Source organism: Leucoraja erinacea, chromosome 1 (genome assembly GCF_028641065.1).
Source record: "Leucoraja erinacea ecotype New England chromosome 1, Leri_hhj_1, whole genome shotgun sequence".
NCBI classification, from domain to species: Eukaryota; Metazoa; Chordata; class Chondrichthyes; order Rajiformes; family Rajidae; genus Leucoraja; species Leucoraja erinaceus.
In genome coordinates this window covers 27,289,420-27,316,399 of record NC_073377.1, presented here as the reverse complement: position 1 = coordinate 27,316,399, position 26,980 = coordinate 27,289,420, and the positions used below count along the sequence as shown (strand labels likewise).

Sequence of the window (26,980 nt, the reverse complement as noted above, 5' to 3'; positions counted from 1 at the left end):
ACAGCAAGATCTTGATCAGCTAGGCAAGTGGGCTGTGGAATGGCTAATGGAGTTTTATGAAGATAAATGTGAGTTTTGTGAAAGCACGTTGCACTTTGGGAAGTCAAACCAGGGCAGGACCTTCACAGTGAATGGTATGGATCTGGGAAATGTTGTAGAACAGAAGGATGTTGGAGTACAAGTACATTGTTCCCTGAAAGTGATATCACAACTGAAGTGGTGACGAAGGCTTTTGGCATGCTAGCCTTTATTAGTCATGAAGTTGGAATTTTATGTCATAGTTGAATAGTTGTCGGGACATTATGTAACAGCTGTACAATACATTGGTGAGGCCACATTTAGAGTATTGTGTTAATTTTGATCACCCTGCTGTGGGAAATATGTTGTTAAGTTGGAAAGGGTGCAGAGAAGAATCACAAGGATGTTGCAGGACTTGAGGGACTAAGTTATTGTAGAGGTTGGGCAGGCTAGGGCTTTATCCAGAGTTGTGCAGGAGTCTGAGGTGGCGATCTTATAGAGGTGTATAAATTAGGCTGTGCTAGTTTTCTCAGGATAGTTGAATCAAGAAATCCTGGAATTGTCCCTAGAGTGTAGGATAGAACTAGTGTACGGGGTGATTGTTGATCAGCGTGGACTCAGCGAAGGCCTGTTTCCCCATTTTATCTCTAAAAGCTAAAACTAAGAAATAGAGGGCATAGATTTAAGATACGAATGGAAAGAGTATAGGAACCTGAGGGGCAATGTTTTCACACTGAGGATGGTGAGTTTATGAAACAAGCTGCCAAAGAAGTTCAGTTTAGTTTAATTTAGTTTAGTTTTGAGATACAGCATGGAAACAGCCCCTTCGGCCCACCGGGTCCGTGTCGACCAGCAATCCCCGCACATTAACACTATCCTACACACACTAGGGACAATTTTTATATTTACCAAGCCAATTAACCTACATACCTGTACGTCTGTGGGAGTGTGGGAGGAAACTGAAGATCTCGGAGAAAACCTACGCAGGTTATGGGGAGAACGTAGAAACTCCTTACAGTCAGCACCCGTAGTCGGGATCGAACCCGAATCTCCGGCACTGCATTCTCTGTAAAGAAGCAACTCTACCGATGTGCCACTGTGTCGCCCCTGATCGAGGCAGGTACAATAACACCATGTAAAATACATTAGACAAATACATGGTTTACTCTAGTTTAGTTTAGAGATACAGCTCAGAAACAGACCCTTCATCCCACTGAGTCCACTCTGACCCAGCGATCACCAATTCACACTAGTTTATGTTTTGTCACTTGCGCCTCCACTCCCTACACTAGGGACAATTAACGAGGGCAATTAACTTACATATCTGCACATCTTTGGGATGTAGGAGGAAACCAGAGCACTGAGGAAACTCACGTGGTCACAAGGAGAATGTGCAAACTCCACACAGACAGCACCCGAGGTCAGGGTTGATTATTGGTCATTATTGTACAAAAATTTGAAAGAAGAACAATTTGTTAATGAAGAAATATGAGACACCAGTCATAATTATTTGATGGTCTGTGAGTATGAATGTTATGACTGTGTCCAGGGAACAGTGCACCATCAGGAGTTTGATCAATAATAGTTTAGAGAATTAATAAAAGTGCATCGTAAATAAAATCAAAGGATTAAGAAACAAGCAGGTTAAAGATTGCGAAGGGGCGAGGAAATGTAGATGAATTAAATGTTAAATCAGGTACAGAATGAGAAATAGAGAGAAAGGATGTTTGGATTTAAACCCAGAGAAGGGCTGTCCATGAAGAGAACTATTTAAAGATTTAGGATTTTTTTTATTTCATTCAAAAATTCAGAAATCAAGTCAAGAATTAATTGCCAGATGCACCAGAGCCATAACAATGGAATTCTTCCTTGATGCAGTTTTATGGCACATTAAATTACAGGCACATGACACGACAAATGGTTTACAATAAATGATCAGTTATACTAGGTAAACCAGACCTTAATAGTGCAAGCAAGAATATCTAACTTTGCAACAGAATCTACATCATATGGGGTGACGGGCCAAAGAACGGAATTTAACTCCGACAAGTTTGAGGTGTTCACTTTGGTGTGTCAAACCAGTTCAGGCCAAGTCACAGAACAGGAGGGATATTGAAAGTTGTGTCAGATAAACAATACTGCTCTCAACATTAGCAAGACCAAGGAGCTGATTTTTGATTTCAGGGAAGGAAAGCTGAGCGGACCATGCACCTGTCTTTGTCTGTAGCTTCACGTTCCTGGGCATGCACATCTCCAATGATCTGTCCTGGATCCAACATACTGATGGAAGTGCAAAGAAACCCCACCAATGCTTCTTCTTCTTCAAAGGTAGAAGAAGATCAAATGCTCAAACATGAAGTAGGTTGCAGAAAGTGGGCGAACGTTGCCTGTCCGTTATTGGTACTGACCTCCCCTACATCAAAGGGACCTACATGAAGTGCTGCCTGAATAACGCAGCTAATATCATCTAAGACCCACACCACTGTGGCCATGCTCTCATCTCACTACCACCGGGAAGAAGGTGCAGGAGCATGAGAATAATTATTTCCAGGTTCAAGAACAGCTTCTTCCCATCAACCTTCCAGTTCTTGAATCACCCTATATAACCCTAACCATAACCCTACCCCAACTCTCAACCACTAAGGGCTTTGCATTATTGTGAAGAAAGACACAAAATGCTGCAGTAACTCAGATCGGGATAGTGAAGAAGCCTACTTAAGTAAAGAAACCATAACAGTGCAAATGTGTAGGAAGGAACTGCAGATGCTGGTCGACCGAAGATAGGCTCAAAATGGTGGAGTAACTCAGCAGGACAGGCAGTATCTCTGAAGAGAAGGAATAGGTGCCCGATATTTACGCCCGACCACAAACATCAAACAGGACTCATCCCACCCTGCCAACCACCTTTTCACTCTGCTGCCCTCTGGGAGGCGATACAGGTCTCTGAAGGCCCGCACTTGTAGACTAATTAACAGTTTCTACCCACGTGCCATAAAATAACTAAACTCAAATAGATAACACTGCGGGCAACACAGCACTATTCGTGGTGCAATATAATGCGCAATATTTTATTATATTTCTATTATCTATTTATTAATTTTATTTTATTAATTTCATTTACTGATCTTGCCGGTATATGAGAGTCAATGGTTGTTTGTGTTTTTGTTCTTTTAATCTTTTATCCCGTGTCTTCTATGTATACCACTGAATGAGATGCAATGAAATTTCATTGCACAGTTGTTGTGCAATGACAAAAAACGTATTTGATTTGATTTGATTTGAGGTGACATTTTGGGTCGTAACCTTTCCTCAGACTGAGACCAAAACATCACCAATTCCTTCTCTTCAGAGATGTTGCCAGTCCCACAGAGTCAATCCAACATTTTGTGCATGTCTTCGGTCAACCTGCATCTGCAGTTCCTTCCTACACATTTGCACTATTCTGGTTGCTTTACATAAGTAGGATTATTTACTCTCCCAATCTGATTTACTGAGAATAATTGATAACGTTGTATATATTTTATTGCTGTGTCTAATGTGCCTGTAAAGCTGCAGCATGTAAGACTTCCATTTTTCTTTCATATCCGGTGCCTATGAAATTAATTGCCCTTGATCTTCATCTCTTTATAATGTAGAGGTAACTCATCAGTAAAAATCAATAACCAAGTGATATGTTCCATTCTTTCCTGAAAAGAATCATAACAAAGAAACTTGTTATCCTAAAATCAGATCCGCAGTAGCAGGTTAGTTTAAATTGTTGCTGTAGTAAACCTGCAAATTAAGAATACATTTTCTTTTTTTGAGGAACAACAGGAGGTTGTGGATAGGCCTCCTTCAGAATGTAATCACTGCTGTTATCGGGGTGAGCCTGGTAATCGGGGCTGGCCAGGTCCACCTGGTCTATCTGGTATTCCAGGTGAGTTCTTCATTCTGCCTTTTTTTGTAACCTTATTCTCCAGTTATATGACGTGATTTTCTTGGGGGTTGGTATGAATTCCACAAGAGAAAAGCTTGGGGGAACGTCAATAATGTGAAGCAAAAGTCCCGCCACATTACTTTTTTTTTGACATGTATGGGACTCTTATTTTCTCTTTTTCCACATTTCCTTATATGTCATAGAATAAGGCAGCACACCACCAAAATAGTCAGATTGTCCATTGCAATTTTTCAATGCAATACTTTAAGTTGAAAAGCAAAAAAAAAACTAGCAATGCTGAACATGCTCAGCAGGTCAAGGGGCTTCTGTGGAGAGAGAAACAACATCAATGTTAAATGTCATCAGGAAGGTTAATTGAAGGTTAAATGTCATCAACCTATGAGGTTAGGTAGAGGCACAAGGAACTGCAAATACTGATTTGGAGAAAAGAGACAAAGTGCTGGAGTAACAATAGACAATAGACAATCGGTGCAGGAGTAGGCCATTCGGCTCTTCGAGCCAGCACCGCCATTCAATGTGATCATGGCTGATCATCCCCAATCAGTACACCAGTACCAGTAATTTGGCAGGTCAGGCAGCGATTATGTTGAACATGGAAGATAGACAAAAATGCTGGAGAAACTCAGCGGGTGAGGCAGCATCCATGGAGCGAAGGAAATCGGCGACGTTTTGGGTCGAGATTAATCAGGTCAGGACTCTTCTCAGGGACCTTGTCCAAGACGTGACCTAACCATGCATGAGCCATTGAGTTACTCCAGCCCTTTGTGAGGTCAAGTGATTTTCTCAATATGTGTGCTGTTGGATCATTGAGGATATTCAGCATTTTCTGCATTTACATGCATTGGAAAGGTCTAGAAGAATATGGGTCAATGCAGTCCAATATGACTTGCTTAGATGGGTCATTTTGGTCAGCATGCATGAGGTGGACAGAGGGCCTGTTTCTGTGCTATATGGCTCCATGACTCTATCTGCAAACTGATTTCACAAATGTTTCCTGGCCAATATTCATTTTAGCTGAAAAAGGACACAACATTCTGGAGTAACCCAACGGGTCAGGCAGCATGTCTAGAGAACATGGATAGGTAACGTGAAGGGTTGGGACCCTTCTTTGGGAACTATTTATGCCCAGTCGGAAGAAGGGTCCAGACCCGATGTGTCACCTATCCATGTTCTCCAGAGATGTTGCCTGACCTGCTGAGTTACTCCAACACTTTGTGTCCTTTTGTGTAAACCAGCACCCGCAGTTCCTTGTATCTACATTCATTTTGGTAATAATTTTGTGCAAATTAAAGAATGAGAAGTGACATTGCAGTGAACCAGATATTTTTTTACAAAATTGACAGATAGAATAGAATATTCGCTACAGAATAGAACAATTATTGGAAACATGCACAATGTACTCTGGCATTTGTGAAAAACAGAGTGTGCACCTTGAGCAGTGTAGTGTTAACGTGACTAGACTAGCAATCCAGCAACTTGATCTAATGGCATGAAATTGAATCTTACAATGCTTGCAATGGTAGCTTGAGGATTTTAATTTAAATTGCAAAAACTGAAGGAAAAGCTGGTGCAGGGTAAATGATCACAAAGGTGTCAAGCGTTTTGTGAAATACATTTGCATAGTTAAAATTCTCAGAAGGTCTGAATTGTATTCTAAATATGGGTGAGTTTAAACTGCCTTCTGAAATGGCTTCTTAGATCCATCTGTTGTAGAAAGAAAATGTTTCTCAACCATGGATTGGCATAATAGCACAGCCCATTCAGCAACACCAAGAATGGTACCTTTATTTTAATTATCGCTAATTAATACAATTTAGATCAACTCTTATCTTAAAATGAACAAGTTCAGTACTTGACAGTTATTCTATTATCCCTAGTAGCCTCTAGTGACCTCTAGTTAATAGTACTGATTGGTATAATCTGCTTATTTAACCAACAAAATGTACAGTATAATAATGATATTGTTATTTAACAGCTACTAGAGTTCAATGTTTCTGAATTTTACCTGTGTGATTGCACAAGGATAATCTAAGTAAAAATCAATGTGTGGGAGGAGTTCAGCTGGTCAGGTCTGCTTTGTGGAGGGAAATGGACAACAACGTTTTGGGTTGGAACCATTCTTCAAACTGAATGCAGTAAGGTGGAGAAAGCTGGAAAGAAGAGGGGGTGAAGCAAATCCTGGCAAGTGATAGGTGGGTACAGTTGCAGAGGGAAGACAGCCAGATGGGTGGAGTAAATGACAAAGGCTAGAGATGAAAAAGAGACAGGGTATTAGATAAGGAGGTCTCCACCACTCTCTGTGTAAAAATGTGCACCCGCTTCTCCATTAAACTTTCCCCTCTCACCCTATACCTATGGCCTCTAGTGCTGGACATTCCCACCGTGGGAAAAAATGTTCTGACTGTGTATCTATCTATGCCACTGTCTACCCTATCTGTGCCTTCCCTATCTACATTACTTGGAACTAAAGAATGCAATGTTAATATCTTTGGGTTGTAAAGTACCCAAGAGGAATTTGCGTTGCTGTGCTTCCACTTTACAAGTGACCTGTCTCTGGTAGTGGAGAAGGCCAAGGGCAGAAAGGTTAGTAGGAGAATGAGAAGAGGAGTTAATGTTTAACATCCAGAGAGACACTTTGTTCAGCGACCAGTTAGTGACAGGCAATAAAAGCTGAATGGGCCATTGACTTCTGCACCTGTAAATGAAGAAACTAAATTCATATCTTGGAAAGGCCCATTTATAGCCTCCCATATATTCTCCTTTGTATGTTATGTCCTCTAGTAACTTTCTATGAACAGGAAGATTTGGAGAAGATCTATAGAAACAGTGTTAGAAACTTGAAGCACATTAAAAATAAACTGTGCTAAAGATTACCAATCAAGAAATTACTTTCCAGATTTCCCATGAAATATTCCTCAATGGAAGATTGCAACATTTTACATCACTGTCTGTTGAAAAAGATTTAAGTGGGCAATTGAGAGAAAATAATGGGTGAGGAAAATAAGCAAAACCAGAAAATGCTGGGAAAAATGCAGCAAGTGGAAAGCGTTGCTCTGAGGGGGACAGCTCAATAGACAGTTTTCCCAAAATGCACCACTTCACAATTGTCTATGTTAGATTCCATCTGCCACTCCTCAGCCCGCTTTCTCTGTTGATTAATACCATGTTGTAACCTTAGACTAAACTACAATTTTCCGTTACCCATAAACTTACTAATCTTACAAATAAACTTACCTGAGCTCTTGTACAAATCATTAATATATACAACGAACACCAAATACCTATGGCACACCACTGGTCACAGGCCTCCAATATTGAAACAACCCTCCACTCTCATTCTCCTACTACCAAGCCTATTTTGCATCCAAGTGCTTAGCTCATCGACAATCCCATTTGATAAAACCTTCTGAACCATCCTACCATGCAGGTCTTCGTCTGAGGCTTTGTTGAAATCCATGCAGAGAATAACTTGCCCTTGTCAATCCTCATGGTCATCACTTCAAAAACCTTGATCAAATGTATAGATACTATTCCCCATGCTGGAAACTATGCTGACTAATTTAGCAGAGAGAGCATGTATCATCATCAACTAAACCACACTCCACTACATCTCTGCTCTTGTGGTTTACCCTCGTATTAGTTATTATTCTCTAAATGCAATTGATAGTAATGAAATAAAAGTAGGTTATTGGACTAAAGATTTTGGAATTAATAGGAAACCATGGAAACAATGGAAATAATGGGCTCCCAGGACGTGAGGGGATGAAAGGAGACCTTGGAAATAAAGGCGGCATGGGACCCCGAGGAGAACGTGGGGTTCAAGGAATTAAAGGAATGAAGGGACAAGCTGGAATTCCTTCAGAACTCAAGGTTAGAATAGTAATACTTTGTTTGCATGAGAGTACCATGTTGCAGTTTAGCGTGAAACTAATGCCAAATATATTTCAGTCAATGTACAGCAAACTGCAAATTTAGCAATCAAACATACAATTAATCTTTCCTTCATGATGTTATTTGTTCTTTTCTGTATCAATAAGCAGTTTATTGCAAATACTCAAATATCACATTAATTTGTTCCACCAATTTTATTTGGCCATGCTTATTATTAGACCTGTTGTTATATTCGCCAACATGATCCCACCACCAATCATTTCTTCCCCTCTCGTCCCCATTCTGCATTTTGCAGGGACCTCCCTCTTTGCGACTTCTAGGGCCACTCTTCCATCACCACTTACCTCTCCCCTCCTACACCACCTTCCCATGAAAGTGGAGGAGATGCAACATCCGTCCATTCTCCTCATCCCTACAAAATAATACCAGCTGAAGCAGTGGTTTTCACCTGCACTTCTTCTGGGGGAATACTTTTAATGTCCACAATATGGTCTCCAGAACCCAAGAACACATTGGATCATTGTTCTGCGGTGCTGGAATGATCCCAATTTTTCCATGAATACCCCTTTACTTCTCAGTCTCACTATCATCCTGAACTGCTTGCATGCGGCTTCATCTACTGCCATAGTCAGGCTCCTCTTTTGTCCTCTCCACCCTTTTCCCTTTCACTGTATCTTAAAACTTATTCATCCCTATCTAGTCCCATTTCTGATGAAAAGTAATTAAATTGTTACAGTAACGTTCTCTTTCTCCTCATAGATGCAGCTGAGCTGTCAAGTTTCTCCATAATCCTCTGGGTTTTTCCTTTCTGCCATTCACAATGTTTTCTTCCTGTATTATAATATCAGGATTGTTTTGATGTCTATGGTTATAGAGATCTACTGTTCATGCTGAGAGCTTAGTTTTCTTGGACAGACCGTGACTAGCAGCCTCAGCAATGTTGATGATTTTATAAAATATTGTGCTGTAAACCTTTAATTTGTCTTTCTCACTTCAAACAATTCCTTTGAGTGTTCATAGGTTGCTTTTATGGCTTCGATGGCAACCCATTTCACAAACCAGAACAGTGGTATAATTTTTAGCAGCGTGGAGACCAATGTTGGGAGCTATTTTGATGTTATGACCGGAAGATATGTGTAGGTTTGTAGGTTAATTGGACTGTAAAATTCCCCCTAATGTGTAGGGATTTGATGAAAGAGTGGGATAACTTAGAACTGGTGTGAATGGGTGATCAGTGCTCGGCATGGATTAAGTGGGCCAAAGAGCCTGTTTCTGTGCTTTTATCTTTAAAGCTAATAGGTCCAAGCTCATAGCTGAAGACTCTAGCAGTGGTACCAGGACTGCAATAACAACATTGGAAAATTAATGGGAAGTTGGGAGTGGTTTGGTAAGAATAATATGAGTCAGAATTTTGTTTCCTGTGATCTTTTCCATCCAAACTCTTGGCGTCGTTTTCAGATGAAGAAGCAATTTTGCTCTTGAAAATAGTTGTTAAATGCGCATGTGCATCGGGTCATAAGAGATAGGAATAGAATTAGTCCATTCGGCCCATCAAGTCTACACCGCCATTTAATCATGGCTGATTTATCTCTCTCTCTTAACCCCATCCTCAAACATTTAAAATAAAAAAACGAAAGCAGAGGAAACCTTCATGATAGTGTTCAGTGGGTCAAGGATTTTTGCTGGTGGATATGTTGCACTGCAGACGTTACAATTTTTGAGCTTTCCCTTGCACTTCATCTGCCAGCTCAGACATGTTCATAAGTTCATAAGTTACAGGTGCACAATTAGGCCATTCGGCCCATCTAGTGTACTCCGCCATTCAATCATAGCTGATGTATCTTTCCCTCTCCACCTCATTCTCCTGCCTTCTCCCCATAACTACTGGCACCCGTACTAATCAAGAATCCATCAATCTCTGCTTTAAACATATCTATTGACTTGGCCTCCACAGTCTTCTGTGGCTTTGGATCCAAAGCATCAAACAGTTGACATCTGATCTTCACCGATTGTCCTGTCAGGTATTTTCTGGATACTTATTTTAAAAGCTTTGGTGCTTTTACAATTGTTTGTAGCTTCAATTTAAGAATTAGAGGATAAAGACAGTCTGCCCAGAATGAAATGGACAGAGGAGTGAAATCATATTGAGTTTGCATTTCCCCCAACATCACGATTCTCATTAAAAATTATACATTTTAATAACATTTTTCTGGCTCTATATCAAGCAACTTTACCAGGCCGAAATCCATAAATAAAAACAAAATCTTTGTGATCGGTTGGAAGCTTACCCACTCCGCTGCATATCAGGACACAAACTATTGGATACGCTCAGTGTGTCGAGCAGCATCTATGAAGGCAAATGAATAGTTCTGACATTTCAGAGCATAGAAACAAGGATGTTGGTTTACAAACGAAAAACACATAGTGCTGGGGTAACTCAGCATGTCAGGCAGCATCCTGAAGAACACAGATAGGTGATGTTTTGCTGGTGACCTGCTTTACAATGTGTAGCTGCGTGTGTGCAATGGAGATTGAGTGGAAAGAATGGATGTGGAAATCTGGGGAAATCTGGGGAAATCTTTTCAAACTGTGCATACTGTATTATATAAAAAATAAAACGGTGTTCCAAAATTAATTAATTCCAAATGTCAATTATATTTACGGTACAGCAGCTGAATAATATCAACACAGGATAGACTACAGATGTAGGAATCTGAAGCAACATGCAATCTGCGGGCCGAACTCAATGGGTCAAGCATCTTCTGTGGGAAGAGGGAAGGAATTGTTAACATTTTGGATTAAAATCCAACATCAGGAATAAAAGGACAGAGGGGGAGATAACCAGTATAATGAGGAGAGGAGAAGAGGGGAAATATCTGGTGGTCTGAGAACGAGTGACAGATGATTAAACTGGCAGAGGGAGCCAAGGGAGGGGAGTGGGGTGGAGGGTGGGGGGGGAGAATTGGGAGACAGAGGCAGGTTGATGATATATGGAGATTGGAAAAGTAGATAGATGGAGTAGCTGGATAAGTGAGGCTGAAGGTGGAGAGAGAGGGTGGTAGGTGATAAGTAGGAACAGAAGGGATACCAACGCTGGAATCTGGTAAGTAAGGAAGGCGATAATAGGTTCCATAAAGAGAGTGACGAAGGCCAGATGGGACCAGAACCAGATGGAGATTGAAGGTAGATGAAATGAGAGGGTAGTTTGAACCAGGAAGGGAGCATTTGAAAAGGGATGATGGGGAGGGGGTTGGGGGGGGGAGCAGGTGGAAGGGAGGTGGGAAAGGGGACAAGAATGACCAGGGTAATGAGGCTGGAGGAGGATGGGAAGGAGGGGCAGATGAGGGCTAGAGGACAGACAAAGGTGTAGGTTAAGTGAAAAGGGAAGATTCAGTGTTCATACCATAATGTTGTAGACTCTTCAGGTGGAATCTGAGATGCTGTTCCATGTTTGAATTGGGCATCACCTTGGCAATGGAGAAGGTTGAGGAGCTTGGGTCAGTGTGGGAATGGGCAGGGTGTCATGTTGGGAACTAGGGGTCACAGTTTCAGGATAAGAGGGAAATCTTTTAGGACCGAGATGAGAAAATCATTTTTTACACAGAGAGTGGTGAATCTGTGGAATTCTCTGCCACAGAAGGTAGTTGAGGCCAGTTCATTGACTATATTTAAGAGGGAGTTAGATGTGGCCCTTGTGGCTAAAAGGATCAGGGGGTATGGAGAGAAGGCAGGGATGGGATACTGAGTTGGATGATCAGCCATGATCATATCGAATGGCGGTGCAGGCTCGAAGGGCCGAATGGTCTACTCCTGCACCTATTTTCTATGTTTCTATGTTTCTATATGCTGGGTGTGGAAGCTAAAAGGGTGAACGGTTCTTGCTGGAGGGAGGGGGGAGTAGAAGTCTTACAAAATGGAGGATACATGAGGGAGGGAAGCAACATTTCTTGAAAATGGAGGACATTCCAGATGTCATGGAATGGAAGGCATTCTGTTGGGAGCGGATGTGGCACAGCCGGGGAAATTGGGCCAAAGTGTTGGGGACATTGATAAGAGACAGGATGGGAGGAGATGTGGTCAGGTTAGCCGTAGGAGTCAGTGGGTTTATAGTACATGTTATTGAATAGCTTGTCTCCTGAGATGGAGTCAGGGAAATCTAGAAAAGGGAGAGAATTGTCCAAGCGAACTTGAGAGTGGGGTGGAAGTTGGTGGTGAAAGTGATAAAATTGACCAGCTCTATACAGGTGCATGAAGTCATCAGTGTAACAAAGAAAGCATTGGAGAGCGGTAGCAGAGAAGATTTGAAAAGGACTGTTCCATGTAGCCAACAAACAGACAGTGTAGTATGGCCCACGTGAATGCTCATGACTATGTCTTTGTTTGGTAGGAAGTGAGAGGAGTCAGAAGTGAAGTTGTTCATGGTAAGACTTCAGCCTGGAGAGTGTTATGAAAGGGAACTGAATGGATAGTTGAAACGTCTTCTTTCTGTCTGCCTGTGTCTCCCATCTTCTCCCCCATCCCCCATCCCCCTCCCCACTGCCCCTCCATTATTTAGTTGTAGTGGCACAGTGGTGCAGCAATAGAGTAGCTGCCTTCTAGCACCAGAGACCCAAGTTCGATCCAGACTACGGGAGCTGGCTGTATGGAGTTTGTACATTCTCCCTGTGACCGCGTGGGTTTTCCCTGGGTGCTTCGGTTTCCTCCCACACTCCAAAGATGTACAGGTTTGCAGGATAATTTGCTTCGGTAAAAATTGTAAATTATCCCTTGTGTGTGGGATTGTGCGACTGTACAAAGCAATCACTGGACAGCGCTGTCTCGGTGGGCCGAAGGTCCTGTTTCCGTGCTACATCTCTAAAGTCTACATGTATAACCATATAACCATATAACCATATAACAAGTACAGCACGGAAACAGGCCATCTCGACCCTTCTAGTCTGTGCCGAACACATAATCTCCCCTAGTCCCATATACCTGCGCTCAGACCATAACCCTCCATTCCCTTCCCATCCATATAACTATCCAATTTATTTTTAAATGATAAAAACGAACCTGCCTCCACCACCTTCACTGGAAGCTCATTCCACACAGCTACCACTCTCTGAGTAAAGAAGTTCCCCCTCATGTTACCCCTAAACTTCAGTCCCTTAATTCTCATGTCATGTCCCCTTGTTTGAATCTTCCCTACTCTCAGTGGGAAAAGCTTTTCCACGTCAACTCTGTCTATCCCTCTCATCATTTTAAAAACCTCTATCAAGTCCCCCCTTAACCTTCTGCGCTTCAAAGAATAAAGCCCTAACTTGTTCAACCTTTCTCTGTAACTTAGTTGCTGAAATCCAGGCAACATTCTAGTAAATCTCCTCTGTACTCTCTCTATTTTGTACATCCATCTGACTATCATCTTTCATACCTCGAAGATAGACACAGAATGCTGGAGTAACTATGCGGGACAGGCAGCATCACTGGAGAGAAGGAATGGGTGACATTTCGGGTCGAGACACCTTCTTCAGATTGAAGAAGTCTGGGGTCTTGACCAGAAACGTCACCCATTCCTTCTCTCCAGAGATGCTGCCTGTCCCACCGTGTTACTTCAGCATTTTGTGTCTCTCTTTGATTTAAACCAGTATTTGCAGTTCTTTCCAACACATCTTTCACTCTTCCTTGGTCCAACAATCACTCACTGGCGGTGATCACACCCCTGCCTCTCTCCTCTTTATACTGGCTGTCTAACTTCTCCACTGTTAGACCAGGTGCAGAGTTTCGAACGACATGGGAATTATTTATTTCCCCAAGCAGATACTACTCAATCTCCAGCAGATTGTATTTTGCAGTAAGGGTTGGACTGTTCTGACATAAAAGATCTCTCTCCTGTATTTGCTTTAACCGAATTCCCCTGCTGCCTGGAACTGTTCCCATACTTCCTCCTCAAGTCCTCCAGCTATGTAACATGTGCAGCGAGGAAATGACAATCGGTGCTCCAATGAGATACCCTTTTGAATTTTGTAAATTTGTATTTATCTCCCTTTGATCTTTGCAGTGGTGCGTGTGTGTAAATCATTTAGAACTGAAAAATAAAATGATTCACACCACATGTTTCGTGCTATCATAGAATGTCTGCATGTCCCAGACTAACCCGCAAACTATTGAGTGATTATTTTGCCTCAGAAGCTTCGGGAGGTGAATTAAATTTGAACCAGGCAGAAATTGGTTGCTTTTATGAGTGGCACCACATTTTGCAGACATGCAGTGCAAAGATGATGAGACTTGGAGTTAAAATTGCCGTGATTCTATCCCTCTGTTAGGCAACTGGGGGTAATCATTTGCCTACTGGTAACTCGTTATGAGTTAGGTTCACTTTGTGCAATGCAATGTTTCTCCTTCCTTCATGACTTTATGCTATAATTTTGTTCTCTTCAGTAAATGATACAGCTTCTCTACCTATGCCGCATTATCTACAGTATTCACATTATCCAGTGAATATATAGTCGTACAGTCATAATGTCTTATGTTAATTGTTAGGGACTAACTTCACCTACTAAATATCTGTCACATTTCCTATGACACAGGGTAAACAATTAAGAGAGTTTTTTTAAAGAGAGAAGGAATGGGTAAAGTTTCGGGTCGGTTTGAGTAACGCATTCCTCGTGTCTGAAGAAGGGATTTGACCGTCACCCATTCATAGAAACATAGAAACATAGAAATTAGGTGCAGGAGTAGGTCATTCGGCTCTTCGAGCCTGCACCGCCATTCAATATGATCATGGCTGATCATCCAACTCAGTATCCCGTACCTGCCTTCTCTCCATACCCCCTGATCCCCTTAGCCACAAGAGCCACATCTAACTCCCTCTTAAATATAGCCAATGAACTGGCCTCAACTACCCTCTGTGGCAGAGAGTTCCAGAGATTCACCACTCTCTGCGTGAAAAAAAAAGTTCTTCTCATCTCGGTTTTAAAGGATTTCCCCTTTATCCTTAAGCTGTGACCCCTTGTCCTGGACTTCCCTAACATCGGGAACAATCTTCCTGCATCTAGCCTGTCCAACCCCTTAAGAATTTTGTAAGTTTTCTATAAGATCCCCTCTCAATCTTCTAAATTCTAGAGAGTATAAACCAAGTCTATCCAGTCTTTCTTCATAAGACAGTCCTGACATCCCAGGAATCAGTCTGGTGAACCGTCTCTGCACTGCCTCTATGGCAATAATGTCCTTCCTCAGATTTGGAGACCAAAACTGTACGCAATACTCCAGGTGTGGTCTCACCAAGACCCTGTACAACTGCAGTAGAACCTCTCTGCTCCTATACTCAAATCCTTTTGCAATGAAAGCTAACATACCATTCGCTTTCTTTACTGCCTGCTGCACCTGCATGCCTACCTTCAATGACTGGTGTACCATGACACCCAGGTCTCGCTGCATCTCCCCCTTTCCCAATCGGCCACCATTTAGAAAATAGTCTGCTTTCCTATTTTTGCCACCAAAATGGATAACCTCACATTTATCCACATTATACTGCATCTGCCAAACATTTGCCCACTCACCCAGCCTATCCAAGTCACCCTGCAGTCTCCTAGCATCCTCCTCACAGCTAACACTGCCCCCCAGCTTAGTGTCATCCGCAAACTTGGAGATATTGCCTTCAATTCCCTCATCCAGATCATTAATATATATTGTAAATAGCTGGGGTCCCAGTACTGAGCCTTGGGGTACCCCACTAGTCACTGCCTGCCATTGTGAAAAGGACCCGTTTACTCCTACTGTTTGCTTCCTGTTTGCCAGCCAGTTCTCTATCCACATCAATACTGAACCCCCAATGCCTTGTGCTTTAAGTTTGTATACTAATTTCTTATGTGGGACCTTGTCGAAAGCCTTCTGGAAGTCCAGATACACCACATCCACTGGTTCTCCCCTATCCACGCTACTAGTTACATCCTCGAAAAATTCTATAAGATTCGTCAGACATGATTTACCTTTCGTAAATCCATGCTGACTTTGTCCAATGATTTCACCACTTTCCAAATGTGCTGCTATCCCATCTTTAATAACTGACTCTAGCAGTTTCCCCACTACCGATGTTAGACTAACTGGTCTGTAATTCCCCATTTTCTCTCTCCCTCCCTTCTTAAAAAGTGGGGTTACGTTTGCTACCCGCCAATCTTCAGGACTACTCCAGAATCTAAAGAGTTTTGAAAGATTATTACTAATGCATCCACTATTTCTGGAGCTACTTCCTTAAGTACTCTGGGATGCAGCCTATCTGGCCCTGGGGATTTATCGGCCTTTAATCCATTCAATTTACCCAACACCACTTCCCGGCTAACCTGGATTTCACTCAATTCCTCCAACTCCTTTGACCCGCGGTCCCCTGCTAAGACGGAACCAAAGTAGTTATTCAATTGGTCCGCCATATCCTTGTTCCCCATGATCAACTCCCCCGTTTCTGACTGCAAGGGACCTACATTTGTTTTAACTAATCTCTTTCTTTTCACATATCTATAAAAACTTTTGCAGTCAGTTTTTATGTTCCCTGCCAGTTTTCTTTCATATTCTATTTTTCCTTTCCTAATTAAGCCCTTTGTCCTCCTCTGCTGGTCTTTGAATTTCTCCCAGTCCTCCGGTATGCTGCTTTTTCTGGCTAATTTGTACGCATCATCCTTCGCTTTGATACTATCCCTGATTTCCCTTGATATCCATGGATGTACTACCTTCCCTGATTTATTCTTTTGCCAAACTGGGATGAACAATTTTTGTAGTTCATCCATGCAGTCTTTAAATGTCTTCCATTGCATATTCCTTTTCTCCAGAGATGATTCTTGTCCAGCTGGGTTACTCCAGCATTTTGTTTCTATCTTTAGTGTAAACCAGCGTCTACAGTTCCTTCGTACAGAGTTTTTGTTTAATTATGTGGTGTTGTTCTTCATCATTGTGCTTTGCAGTGGTTAATTAACGAGTAACGTCATTTCTGTTGGTCACACGCCACACGTATGGTTGGGGAAATTTCCACGCTGGGGAAATGCTGAGAAGCTTATTGCCATGAGTACCTTATTGTTATTATTCATTCTTATGAATCAAAAGTAGGCAATTATGAAAATAATTTCGTTATTAATGATAAATTAGAAAAGAAACAGAGCTTTCTTCTTTTTTTCACATTTCAAAGAGTGGGACCTGCTGTGAAATGTTAATATCCCATAGAGCTTTGTTGAAGGATTAGCAGATAAATTTTTCAATTTAGAAAATAATCAGTTTTTTAATTACTAATTAGAACTGTGAGTAGGTCGATGAAATTTTCACATTTGGTTCATTTATCTTGATATCGGTTGCGTAAGGTAATGACAATTTTTCAGCATTACGAAGATCATGTTAAATTATAAAAAGTAACCAACCATTATGTGAAAGCAGTCAATGAGGTGTGTTAAATGGAACAGATGAAATCAGATTTTTCGGCACAGAACTGTCAGTAAATTTATGAAATGGCAGAGATGGCATCTCAGCGCAACCTCAAGGCCTGATCTCCTGGACCAACAGAAGCCATATCCTCACTGGTCCATCCAGACTGATGGCCTGACCTGCTGGAATGGCCAATGTAGCTACTAGAGTCCCCGACTGCCCCAAGTGCAATCACTTAGTTGATGGAGCAGCCAACTCCATGCACCATCTCCTGGGCTCCAACCAGAAGTTGCCATCCTTTCAGGAAACATAGGAAATGAGCTGGTCTGCAGGTGAGACTGAAACAACAAGGTTTGAGGACCAAAGATAGACACACAAAGCTGGAGTAACTCAGCGGGTCAGACAGCACCTCTGGAGAAAAGGAATAGGTGACGTTTTGGTTCGAGACCCTTCTTCAGACTTTACGACCACTTTCCCCAGTAACTGCTGCCAAATCTCCAAACTATTGAGAGCAAAGTGGATTAAAGTAGACTGAAGATAGATACATGTATCTGCCTTAGGGAACTGAGGGGACTGCTGTGTGCTCTGTTTTCCAGAGACATGGCTCTCACCTGCCTCACCTGACTGTGCCATTCAACCCGAGGGATTCTTATTACAATGGATGTTACAGGCAAGGTAAAAGGTGGAGGGGTCTGCTTTATAATTAACTACACATCATGCTTGGATGTGGCAGTCCAGGCAAACTCCTGCTCCCCAGAACTGGAACCTCTTACAGTGAAGTGTCGTTCCTACTACCTGCCGCAGGAATTCACTTTGGCCATCCTGACTGTAATCTTCATCCCACCCCAAGCTTGCACTGGAGGAACTACACTCTGCCAACAATAAAACCAAGTACCCTGAGGCCTTGTTCACCATAGATGAGGACCACAATCAGGCCAACCTCAAGGCCTTGCTGCCAATGTACTATCAGCACATCTGCTGCACAACTAAAGGCCCAAACACCTCAACCACTGCTACACAATCATCAAAAATCCCTCCTGCTCCATTCCCAGACTGCATTTTGGTAAATCTAATCTGGATATGCTTCTACTCCCTGCTTACAAGCAGAAACTGAAGTGGGAGGATCAGGTACAGAAAATAGTGCCAAGCTGGTCCGATGAATGAGGTGACACCCTTTGTGACTGCTTTAAGTTGGTCAACTGGTCCATGTTCAAGGATAACTGCAGCTAACCTAGACGAATAAGCCATAGTTTTACTGTGATTTCATCAGTAAGTGTGCAGAGAACTGTGTACCAAAAAAAGACAATACATGTGCACACCAACCAGAAACCATGGATCAACCGCAAGATCCACCTCCAGATGATGTCCAAGTCTGTAGTGTTCAAGTCAAATAATCCAGAGCAGAACATGAAATTGATCTATGACCATCGCAGAGCCATTAAGGATGCCAAGTGGAAATTCTGGACCAAGCTGGAGTCTTGAGGCAATGAATAGATAAACACAGATTGTGGCAAGGCTTGCACGCTATAACAAAGTGAAGGCAGTAGTATAGCTGACAAAAATGGGTCTCTCGCTGATGAACTCATTGCATTCTATGCCCGCTTTGATAAGAAGGGCAGTGGTGGAATTCCATCCGCTCTGCCAGTTTTGGATGTACAGTATCTGTAGCAGTGGTATGTTGGCAGACATAAGATTGGCCTTCCTGAGAGCGAATCTGCGGAAGGCAACTGGTCCGGATGGAGTCCCTGGCCATGTCCTCGAGACCTGTGAATCAACTGGTAGAGGTATTCACAGGCATCTTTAACCTCTCGCTACTCCATTCAGAAATCCCCACCTGCTTTAAGAAGAACATTATCATCCCGGCGACAAAGACGAGTAAGGATGCAAGCCTTGTTGACTACTGTCCAGTGGCTCCGATATCCACCATCGTGAAGTATTTGAGAGACAAGTGATGGTGCACATTAACTCCAGCCTCATAGACAGACTTGATCCATTGCAGTTTGCCGACAGTCGCAACAGGTCCACACCAGATGCTACCTCCCTGGCCCTGATCTCATCTCTCGAACACCTAGGATTTCTACTTTAGGTTTCTATTCATCAAGTATAGCTCTGTCTTCAGCACCATAATTCCAATCGAACTCATCTTCAAACTCCCGGACTTTAGAAACAGTATTCTATGACTCTATGACATTATGACTCTGCAAGTTTACAGATGACACCACAGTGGTAGGCCAGATCCCAAACAATGATGAGACAGAGTACAGGAATGAGACAGAGAACTTAGTAACATTGTAGGTACACAAAATTGCTGGAGAAACTCAGCGGGTGCAGCAGCATCTATGGAGCGAAGGAAATAGGCGACGTTTCGGGCCGAAACCCTTCTTCAGACCCTTAGTAACATTGTGTCAGGACAATAACTTCTCCCTCTATGTCAGCAAGGTGAAGGAGCTAGTTATTGATTTCAGAAAGCATGGTGATCAAGAGTCAAGAGTCAAGAGTATATTTAATTGTCATTTGGACCCCTGGAGGTCCAAATGAAATGCCGTTTCTGCAGCCATACATTACACACAAATAGACCCCAGACACAACATAATTACATTTTACATAAACATCCATCACATAGCTGTGATGGAAGGCCAAATAAACTTATCTCTCCACTGCACTCTCTTCCCCCCCGATGTCAGAGTCAAAGTCAAAGCCCCCGGCTGGCGATGGCGATTGTCCCGCGGCCATTAAAGCCACGCCGGGTGGTGCGAGGTCGCACACCGGGTCTTGATGTTGGAGCCCCCGGCGTGCGCTCGCAAAGTCCCGCATTCCAAGCCGCGCGGGGCAGTGGTGCTAAGCCCCGCTCCAGGAGCTCTTCGACCCCGCAACTCGGGCGGGAGAAGTCGCCGTTGCAGGAGCCCCGAAAAGCGGTCTCCCTCCAGGGATCCGCGGGCTCCCGGTGCCACCGTCCGCAGACCCGCAGCAGCAGCCTCCGACTCGGCGGCAGCAGCAGCGGCGGCAGCAGCAGCGGCAGCAGCAGCAGCAGCAGCAGCAGCGGCAGCGCTCCTCCACCGCTCCACCCGCTCCGGTCTCGGCCAGCTCCGCGACGGTGAGGTGAGTCGGCACCAGAGTCCCCGGCTTCTTCCTGTTGGAGGCCGCTCCTCGTTGCGGCCCCAACGACAGCTGAGACCCGACGAGAAAAGGTCGGGTCTCCCATGCAGGGAGAGATTTTAAAAGTTTCCCATCCCCACCCCCACCCCCCCCCCCCAGACACACACCCCAACCAAAAATAATAAAAACTACATAAAAACACAGACAAAAAATAATAAAAACGCGGACAGGCTGCAGAGGCCGCTGCTGACCAGGGTCGCGCCGCCTACCGGATGCGTACATGATGTACATTTTCCCAATCAGCCCACATGGTGCCAAAATGGAAATGGTCGAGAGCTTCAGGTTCCTTGGTGTTAATATTTCCAACAATCTGTCATAGACCAAGCAGATTGCTGTGACAGTCAGGAAGGCACACCAGAGTCTTTACTTCCTGAGGCAACTGAGGAAATGTGGCATGCCGTCAAGGACTTTTACAAACTTCTAAGATGCATCATAACAAGCACACAGTGGGTTGTATCACAGCTTGGTTTGAGAACAGAGCTGCCAAGACTGTAACAATATTGCAGAGTGTTGTAGAAGTAGTCCAATCCATCACACAGACCAGACTCCCTGTCATTGGCTCCATCTACACTTCATGCTGCCTCAAAAAAGCAGCCAGCATAATCAAAGTCTTGTTCCAACCCTGTCAATCCTCCTTCTCCCTGTTCTAGTCCAGAAGAAGGTATGGAAGCTTGATTGCGCACAGCTCCAGACTCGGGAACAGCTCTCTCTCCTTCGTTATCAGGCTTGTGAATGATCATTCCATTAAGTAGATTCCTATCTGATTCACCTCTACTCCATTGCACATATTGCCTTCGTCTTTGGAACTGGAACGCTGCAATGCTGAGAACTATATTCCCCTTTCCTCCACCTATTGTACTTGAATTTGACTTGATTGTATTCATGTATCGTAGATCTGATTTATTTGCAAAACAAAGCTTTTCACTGTACCTCGGTACACATGACAAAACTAAGCTTAAAACTAAACCCAAACTAGCATACAAAATGTATTACGTTTTAGTATATGCTTAGATCTGGGTTTATTGTTGGTATGTGTACCGAGGAACATTATAAGCATTGTTTTGCCTGTTATCCAATAGATCAGATTGGATAGCACTGGGTACCACAGTGGCACAGCGATGGAGCTGCTGTTTCACAACGCCAGACACTCAGGATCAGTCCTGATCTCTGGTGCTGTCTGTGCAGAGTTTGTATGGTTTCCCTGTAACCAGGTGGGTTTTCTCTGGCTGCTCTGGTTTCCTCCCACATTCCCAAGGCATGCAGGTTTGTAAGTTAACTGCCTTCTGTAAATTGTCCCGAGTGTGTAGGATGTGACTCGGTGAGCTGAAGGGCCTCTTTCCATGCTGCATCTTTAAACAATGCTAAACTGTACACAAATATACTGAGTGAAGAATATAGTTCTCAGAATTGTAGCACCTCAGTTCTATAGAAAAAGTCCAAGTTACATATTGGCGGAGGTGTATAGTATGGACTATACCCATACCTTCTGGAGGGACTATTCAGAAGCCCGATAACAGAGGGGAAGAAGTTATTCCCGAGTCTCGTGATGCATGCTTTTAAGCTTCTGCACCATTTGCCCAATGGAAGCAGGGAGAAGAAGGAATGACTGTGGGGGGACAAGTTTTAGTTTAGTTTAGTTTTGAGATACTAAGTTTAGTTTTGAGATAGTCTTTGAGTATGTTTGCAACTTTTCTAAGACTGGGTGAAGTGTAGATAAAGTCAATGGCGGGGAATCCGGTCCATGCGATGGATTGAGCTGTGTGTATGAATCTGCCTTTCTTGCAGTCTTAGGCAGAGTTGTTCCCAAACCAAGCTGTGATACAGTCTGACAGTATGTTTTCTATGGAGCATCTGTAGAAGTTTGTAAGATTCATAGGAGACATAGCCAATTTCCTCCGTCTCCTTGGGAAGTATAGGTATTAGGGTGCCTTCTTGGCTGTCACATCAATGTAGTTGGTCCATGACAGATTGTTACTAATATTAACACCAAGGAAATTAAAGCTCTCAACCATTTCCACTTTGGCACCATGGATGCTGATTAGGGCATGTATTCCATCATGCTTCCTGAAGTAAACATTTAACTAGAATTAATTGAATCCGAGAGATTTGGAAAAAGAGAACTGAACATCAGTAATGAAAAAATAAATTCAGTATTTATATACTAAGAAACTGATATTTGGGTGTTCATATATTCTCTTTCATCTTCATTCACATTTAATCTTCTTGAATATTTTTCCAGTTCCACATTAATATGAATCAAATTTGACCGCAGAATATCACGGAAATTCTTAGCTTCCCGAGTGAAGAGTGATTAATCGCTATATGCACTGGGAACAGTGAAATGCTTACCTACTGTAATTCATTTAACAATCTCGAGCTCAAACCTATGCAGCGAGTCAGCACCCATAAACTATATAACATTTAACCATATAACAATTACAGCACGGAAACAGGCCATCTCAGCCCTACAAGTCCGTGCCGAACAACTTTTTTTCCCCTTAGTCCCACCTGCCTGCACTCATACCATAACCCTCCATTCCCTTCTCATCCATATGCCTATCCAATTTATTTTTAAATGATACCAACGAACCTGCCTCCACCACTTCCACTGGAAGCTCATTCCACACCGCTACCACTCTCTGAGTAAAGAAGTTCCCCCTCATATTACCCCTAAACTTCTGTCCCTTAATTCTGAAGTCATGTCCTCTTGTTTGAATCTTCCCTATTCTCAAAGGGAAAAGCTTGTCCACATCAACTCTGTCTATCCCTCTCATCATTTTTAAAGACCTCTATCAAGTCCCCCCCTTAACCTTCTGCGCTCCAGAGAATAAAGACCTAACTTATTCAACCTATCTCTGTAAACATAAGTTTATTCCAAATGTTTTCATTTGGGAAAAGAAAAAGCTGTCAACTCAGTCTCTTTTGGCAACTCCAAGGTGTCAGTTCATGGGCATTAGCCCAGAAACAACACAGACACATTGTGTTCACTACAGCACAATACCAGATAAATATTATTCTTGCATGTATATCATTCTTCTGATTCTTCCATCGTCTTTCAGCAAAATATTAATGCAAAGCCCTGTCTGGTTGCTGTTATGACGAAAGATCCCATGGCAATTTTATATCCTGGCCAATATATATCCCTTTATCAATGCCTGGAAAATTAAGTAGTGTTCTGGTCATCAACGTTGGTATTTGTGGGATCCTGCTCTGTGTGGTTCAGTGATCACTCTTCAAAGAATCATAAATCCACCTTAAACCTATGTTCTCTAGTTTTCAATTCCAAACTACTTCAAAACGAATGCATTTGTTATGAGGTTGTGACAGGTGCAAGATGACCTGTAAATGTCCAATCTACTTCACTGTGTTATTACTTTTGTCTCCCTGATTCCACCTGTCCGTTAATTTTAAAATCTATCAATAGACTTATCCAGACACGCTATTTATTTTATGGACCTATTATTGTAGTCATAGAATCATACAGCATGAAAACAAGTCCTTTGGCCCAACTTGTCCATGCCTACCAAGATGCCCAATCAATGTCCATACCAACATAGATGCTCGCCCCATCTAGACACATTTGCCCCATATCCATCTAAACTTTTCCGATCCAAGTACCTGTCCATATCTGTCCATATCTGTCCATATCTGTCTGTCTGTCTGTCTGTCTGTCTGTCTGTCTGTCTGTCTGTCTGTCTGTCTGTCTGTCTGTCTCTAAAGCTCTCATCTTGACCACTTCCTGTCTGTGTTGTAATTAAATTTGCGCAAAACAATCCCCCATGTTACTACGATTTTTCGCCACCTTACTCATCATTCTCCTCTGCTGCAAGTCAAATAAGTTTTGTTCCGATCGATGAAATAGTACAAATGTTATGAAGGTTTGAAGGGTCCCCCCCCCCCACAGCCACCCCTCCCCCCCATGCCCCCCCCCCACTCCCCTGCACCCCCCCCAATCTCCCTCCCCCCCCCCCACTCCCCCCCCCCCCCCCCCCAGCCCCCTCACCCACACCCCCTCCCCCCCCCCCCCCTCCTCCACACCCCATCCCCCACACCCCCCCCCCCCACAACTCCCCACCCACACACCCTCCACAGCCCCCTCCTCCTCCCCCCACCCCCCACACCCCCTCTTCACCACACACCCCCTCCCCCCCCCCCCCCTCCCCATCACCCCTCTCCCCACACACCCCTCTCCGACATACCCCCAAACCCCCCACACCCCTCTCCCCCCCACACCCCTCCCCCCCCCCCCCACAACCGCGCACCACCCCCCTACGCCTCCTCCCCACACACCCACCCCCACACACCCCTCTCCTCCACACATCCCCCTCCCTCACACCAGCCCCCCCTCCCCCCCCCCTCACCCACCCCCCCCCCCCCCCCTCACACACTCCCACGCCCTCTCCCACACCCTCCTCCCCCACATCCCCTTACCCTACACCAGCCCCCTCCCCCACACCCCCCCTCCCCCTGCTTTGGGGGAACAGGTTGCATTGGGGGAACAGGTGAGTGGTGGAATATTGTGTTGGGGAATGGGTTGCGTTGGGTGGGACCATGCTTCCTGGGTGACTGGGACCCAACGGGTCCCACTTAGTCTAGTGTCTTTTAAATGCTGTTGTAATACCAGCATTAACAACCTCCTCTGGCAGCTCGTTCCGTATATCCACCACTCTGTGTGTGGAAAGGTTGACCCACTGCGTCCTATTAAATCTTCCGTACTTACCTTAAATGTACGTGCTCTGATTCTTGATTCACCTACTCTGGGTAAAAGACTGTGCATTCATCCCATCCATTCCCTTCATGATTTTATACACCTCTATAAGATCACCCCTCCTGTGCTCCAAGGAATAAAGTCCTTGCCAGTCTAATCTCTCCCTATAGCTCATGTCCTAGTCACAGCCTCGTAAATCTTTTCTGTCTTCTATACAGCTGAACGTCATCCTTCCTAATAACAGTGTGACCAAAACTAAACATAATGCTCCAAATGCAACCTCACAACTGTGACATATTTGTCCTTAAATTGTACTAATTTATGTGACTCCTCAAAAATGGACAAATACAATATTTAATTTACTCTGTAACTTTTCATTGCATAATACATATGCTGTGTTTATGTCAATCGCTTACTTGTACCAGAATTAATACGGATCAAGGGGCTGAAGAAATTTGAAACCAAGAAGCCAATAATATTTCCTTAACGCTAGTGGTAAATCAGCATACATCAGATAGAAATGTTTAAATATTGCATTTGAATGCACAGTTGCATTCTGCTTTCATTTACAGGTGTATTTATCCGTAAGTAAAGACTAATATCAGATGTTAAAATGACCACGAACTAGTTATCAAAATAAAAATCATTGCGATGGAACAATGCAGAGGTTATTTATGGTTGGGCAATTTTGTGGGTATGGATGCATTGGGCTGAAGGGCCTGTTTCCATCTCCATTATTTACATATAAAGCAAACTACAGAGGTCTGTTGTTTGTTGCTGTCCCTGCAGATCTCCACTTGTCACAAGCTTCCAGCCTGAATATCCATCTTCCACCACAACCCTCTGTTTTATATCAGAAAGCCAGTTACTGTATGAATCGCTGTGACCAAGTCAATGTAAATGCCATGCACCTTAATCTTCTGAATCAGCCTTTCACAGGGGACTTTATCAAATGTCCTACTAAATTCCAAGTAGATTACATCCTCCAATGGTCACCCTCAGTACCAAAGCTGACTGCCCCTAACTAACCCATTCTCTTCCAAATGGAAATAAATCCGACCCTGAAAAATCCACTCCAATAGCTTCCCTGACATGAGGCTCACTGGCATGGCATACAATTTCCTGGATTCTCTCTACTTCACTTCAATAAAGGAATAACATTAGCCAATCACCAGTCCTCCAGAACCTTGCCGGTGGCTACAGATATAAAAATAAGCAGCAAAAAAGAAAATATGTATAAAATGTTACAGCCAGATTCAGAAAGATTCTTCATTTATTGAAAAATAATTGTTTAAATGAGAACCAAATGGAAGTGATTTATCATTTAAAAATTATAAGCGGACCAATATATTTTACAGGAGTTTATTTCTTCATTTTCAACATGATGAAGCATGAAGATGTTGAAGAGACGACGGTTTACTTAATGCACAATGGAAATGCCATCATCACCATGTTTAGGTATGAAACTATAACTCACAATTCCAATGTTTTAATGTCTAATTGTATATGAAATTATGTTAATCTATTAGGTCATTTGCAGAACGATCTACAAGAGGTAAATCATCCCTGTTTTGGGCAAACTCTGGTTGATAAGCTCAAAAGAGCTAGGAGCAGAATTAGGCCATTTGGCCCATCAAGTCTACTCCGCCATTCAATCATGGCTGATCCATGTCTCTCCCCCAACCGCATTATCCTGCCTTCTCTCCGAAACCTCTGACACCCATCTATCTATACATAACTAAAACTCTGATCTTGTGCTCTTGCTCGGTTTTCCTATTAGCGCAAAAATGGTACGCAATAGCACTACGATTTTTTGCCAGCTCACTCGCCGTTCTACTGTGCTGCGCGTGCAACAAGTTTTGTTCTGATCGGTAGTATATTGTAAA

General features: G+C 43.2%; 1 protein-coding gene across 1 annotated transcript in view; it reads left to right on the top strand.

The window, feature by feature from the left end:
* Positions 1 to 26,980, top strand: part of LOC129695076 (complement C1q tumor necrosis factor-related protein 3-like) — a 41,715-nt gene that overhangs the window by 4,085 nt on the left and 10,650 nt on the right. Inside the window, exons 2-5 of the mRNA XM_055631858.1 lie at positions 3,823 to 3,934; positions 7,671 to 7,825; positions 8,867 to 8,982; positions 26,433 to 26,552. Of these exons, the coding sequence (XP_055487833.1) occupies positions 3,823 to 3,934; positions 7,671 to 7,825; positions 8,867 to 8,982; positions 26,433 to 26,552 (503 nt within the window). The remainder of the gene's footprint in view (positions 1 to 3,822; positions 3,935 to 7,670; positions 7,826 to 8,866; positions 8,983 to 26,432; positions 26,553 to 26,980) is intronic.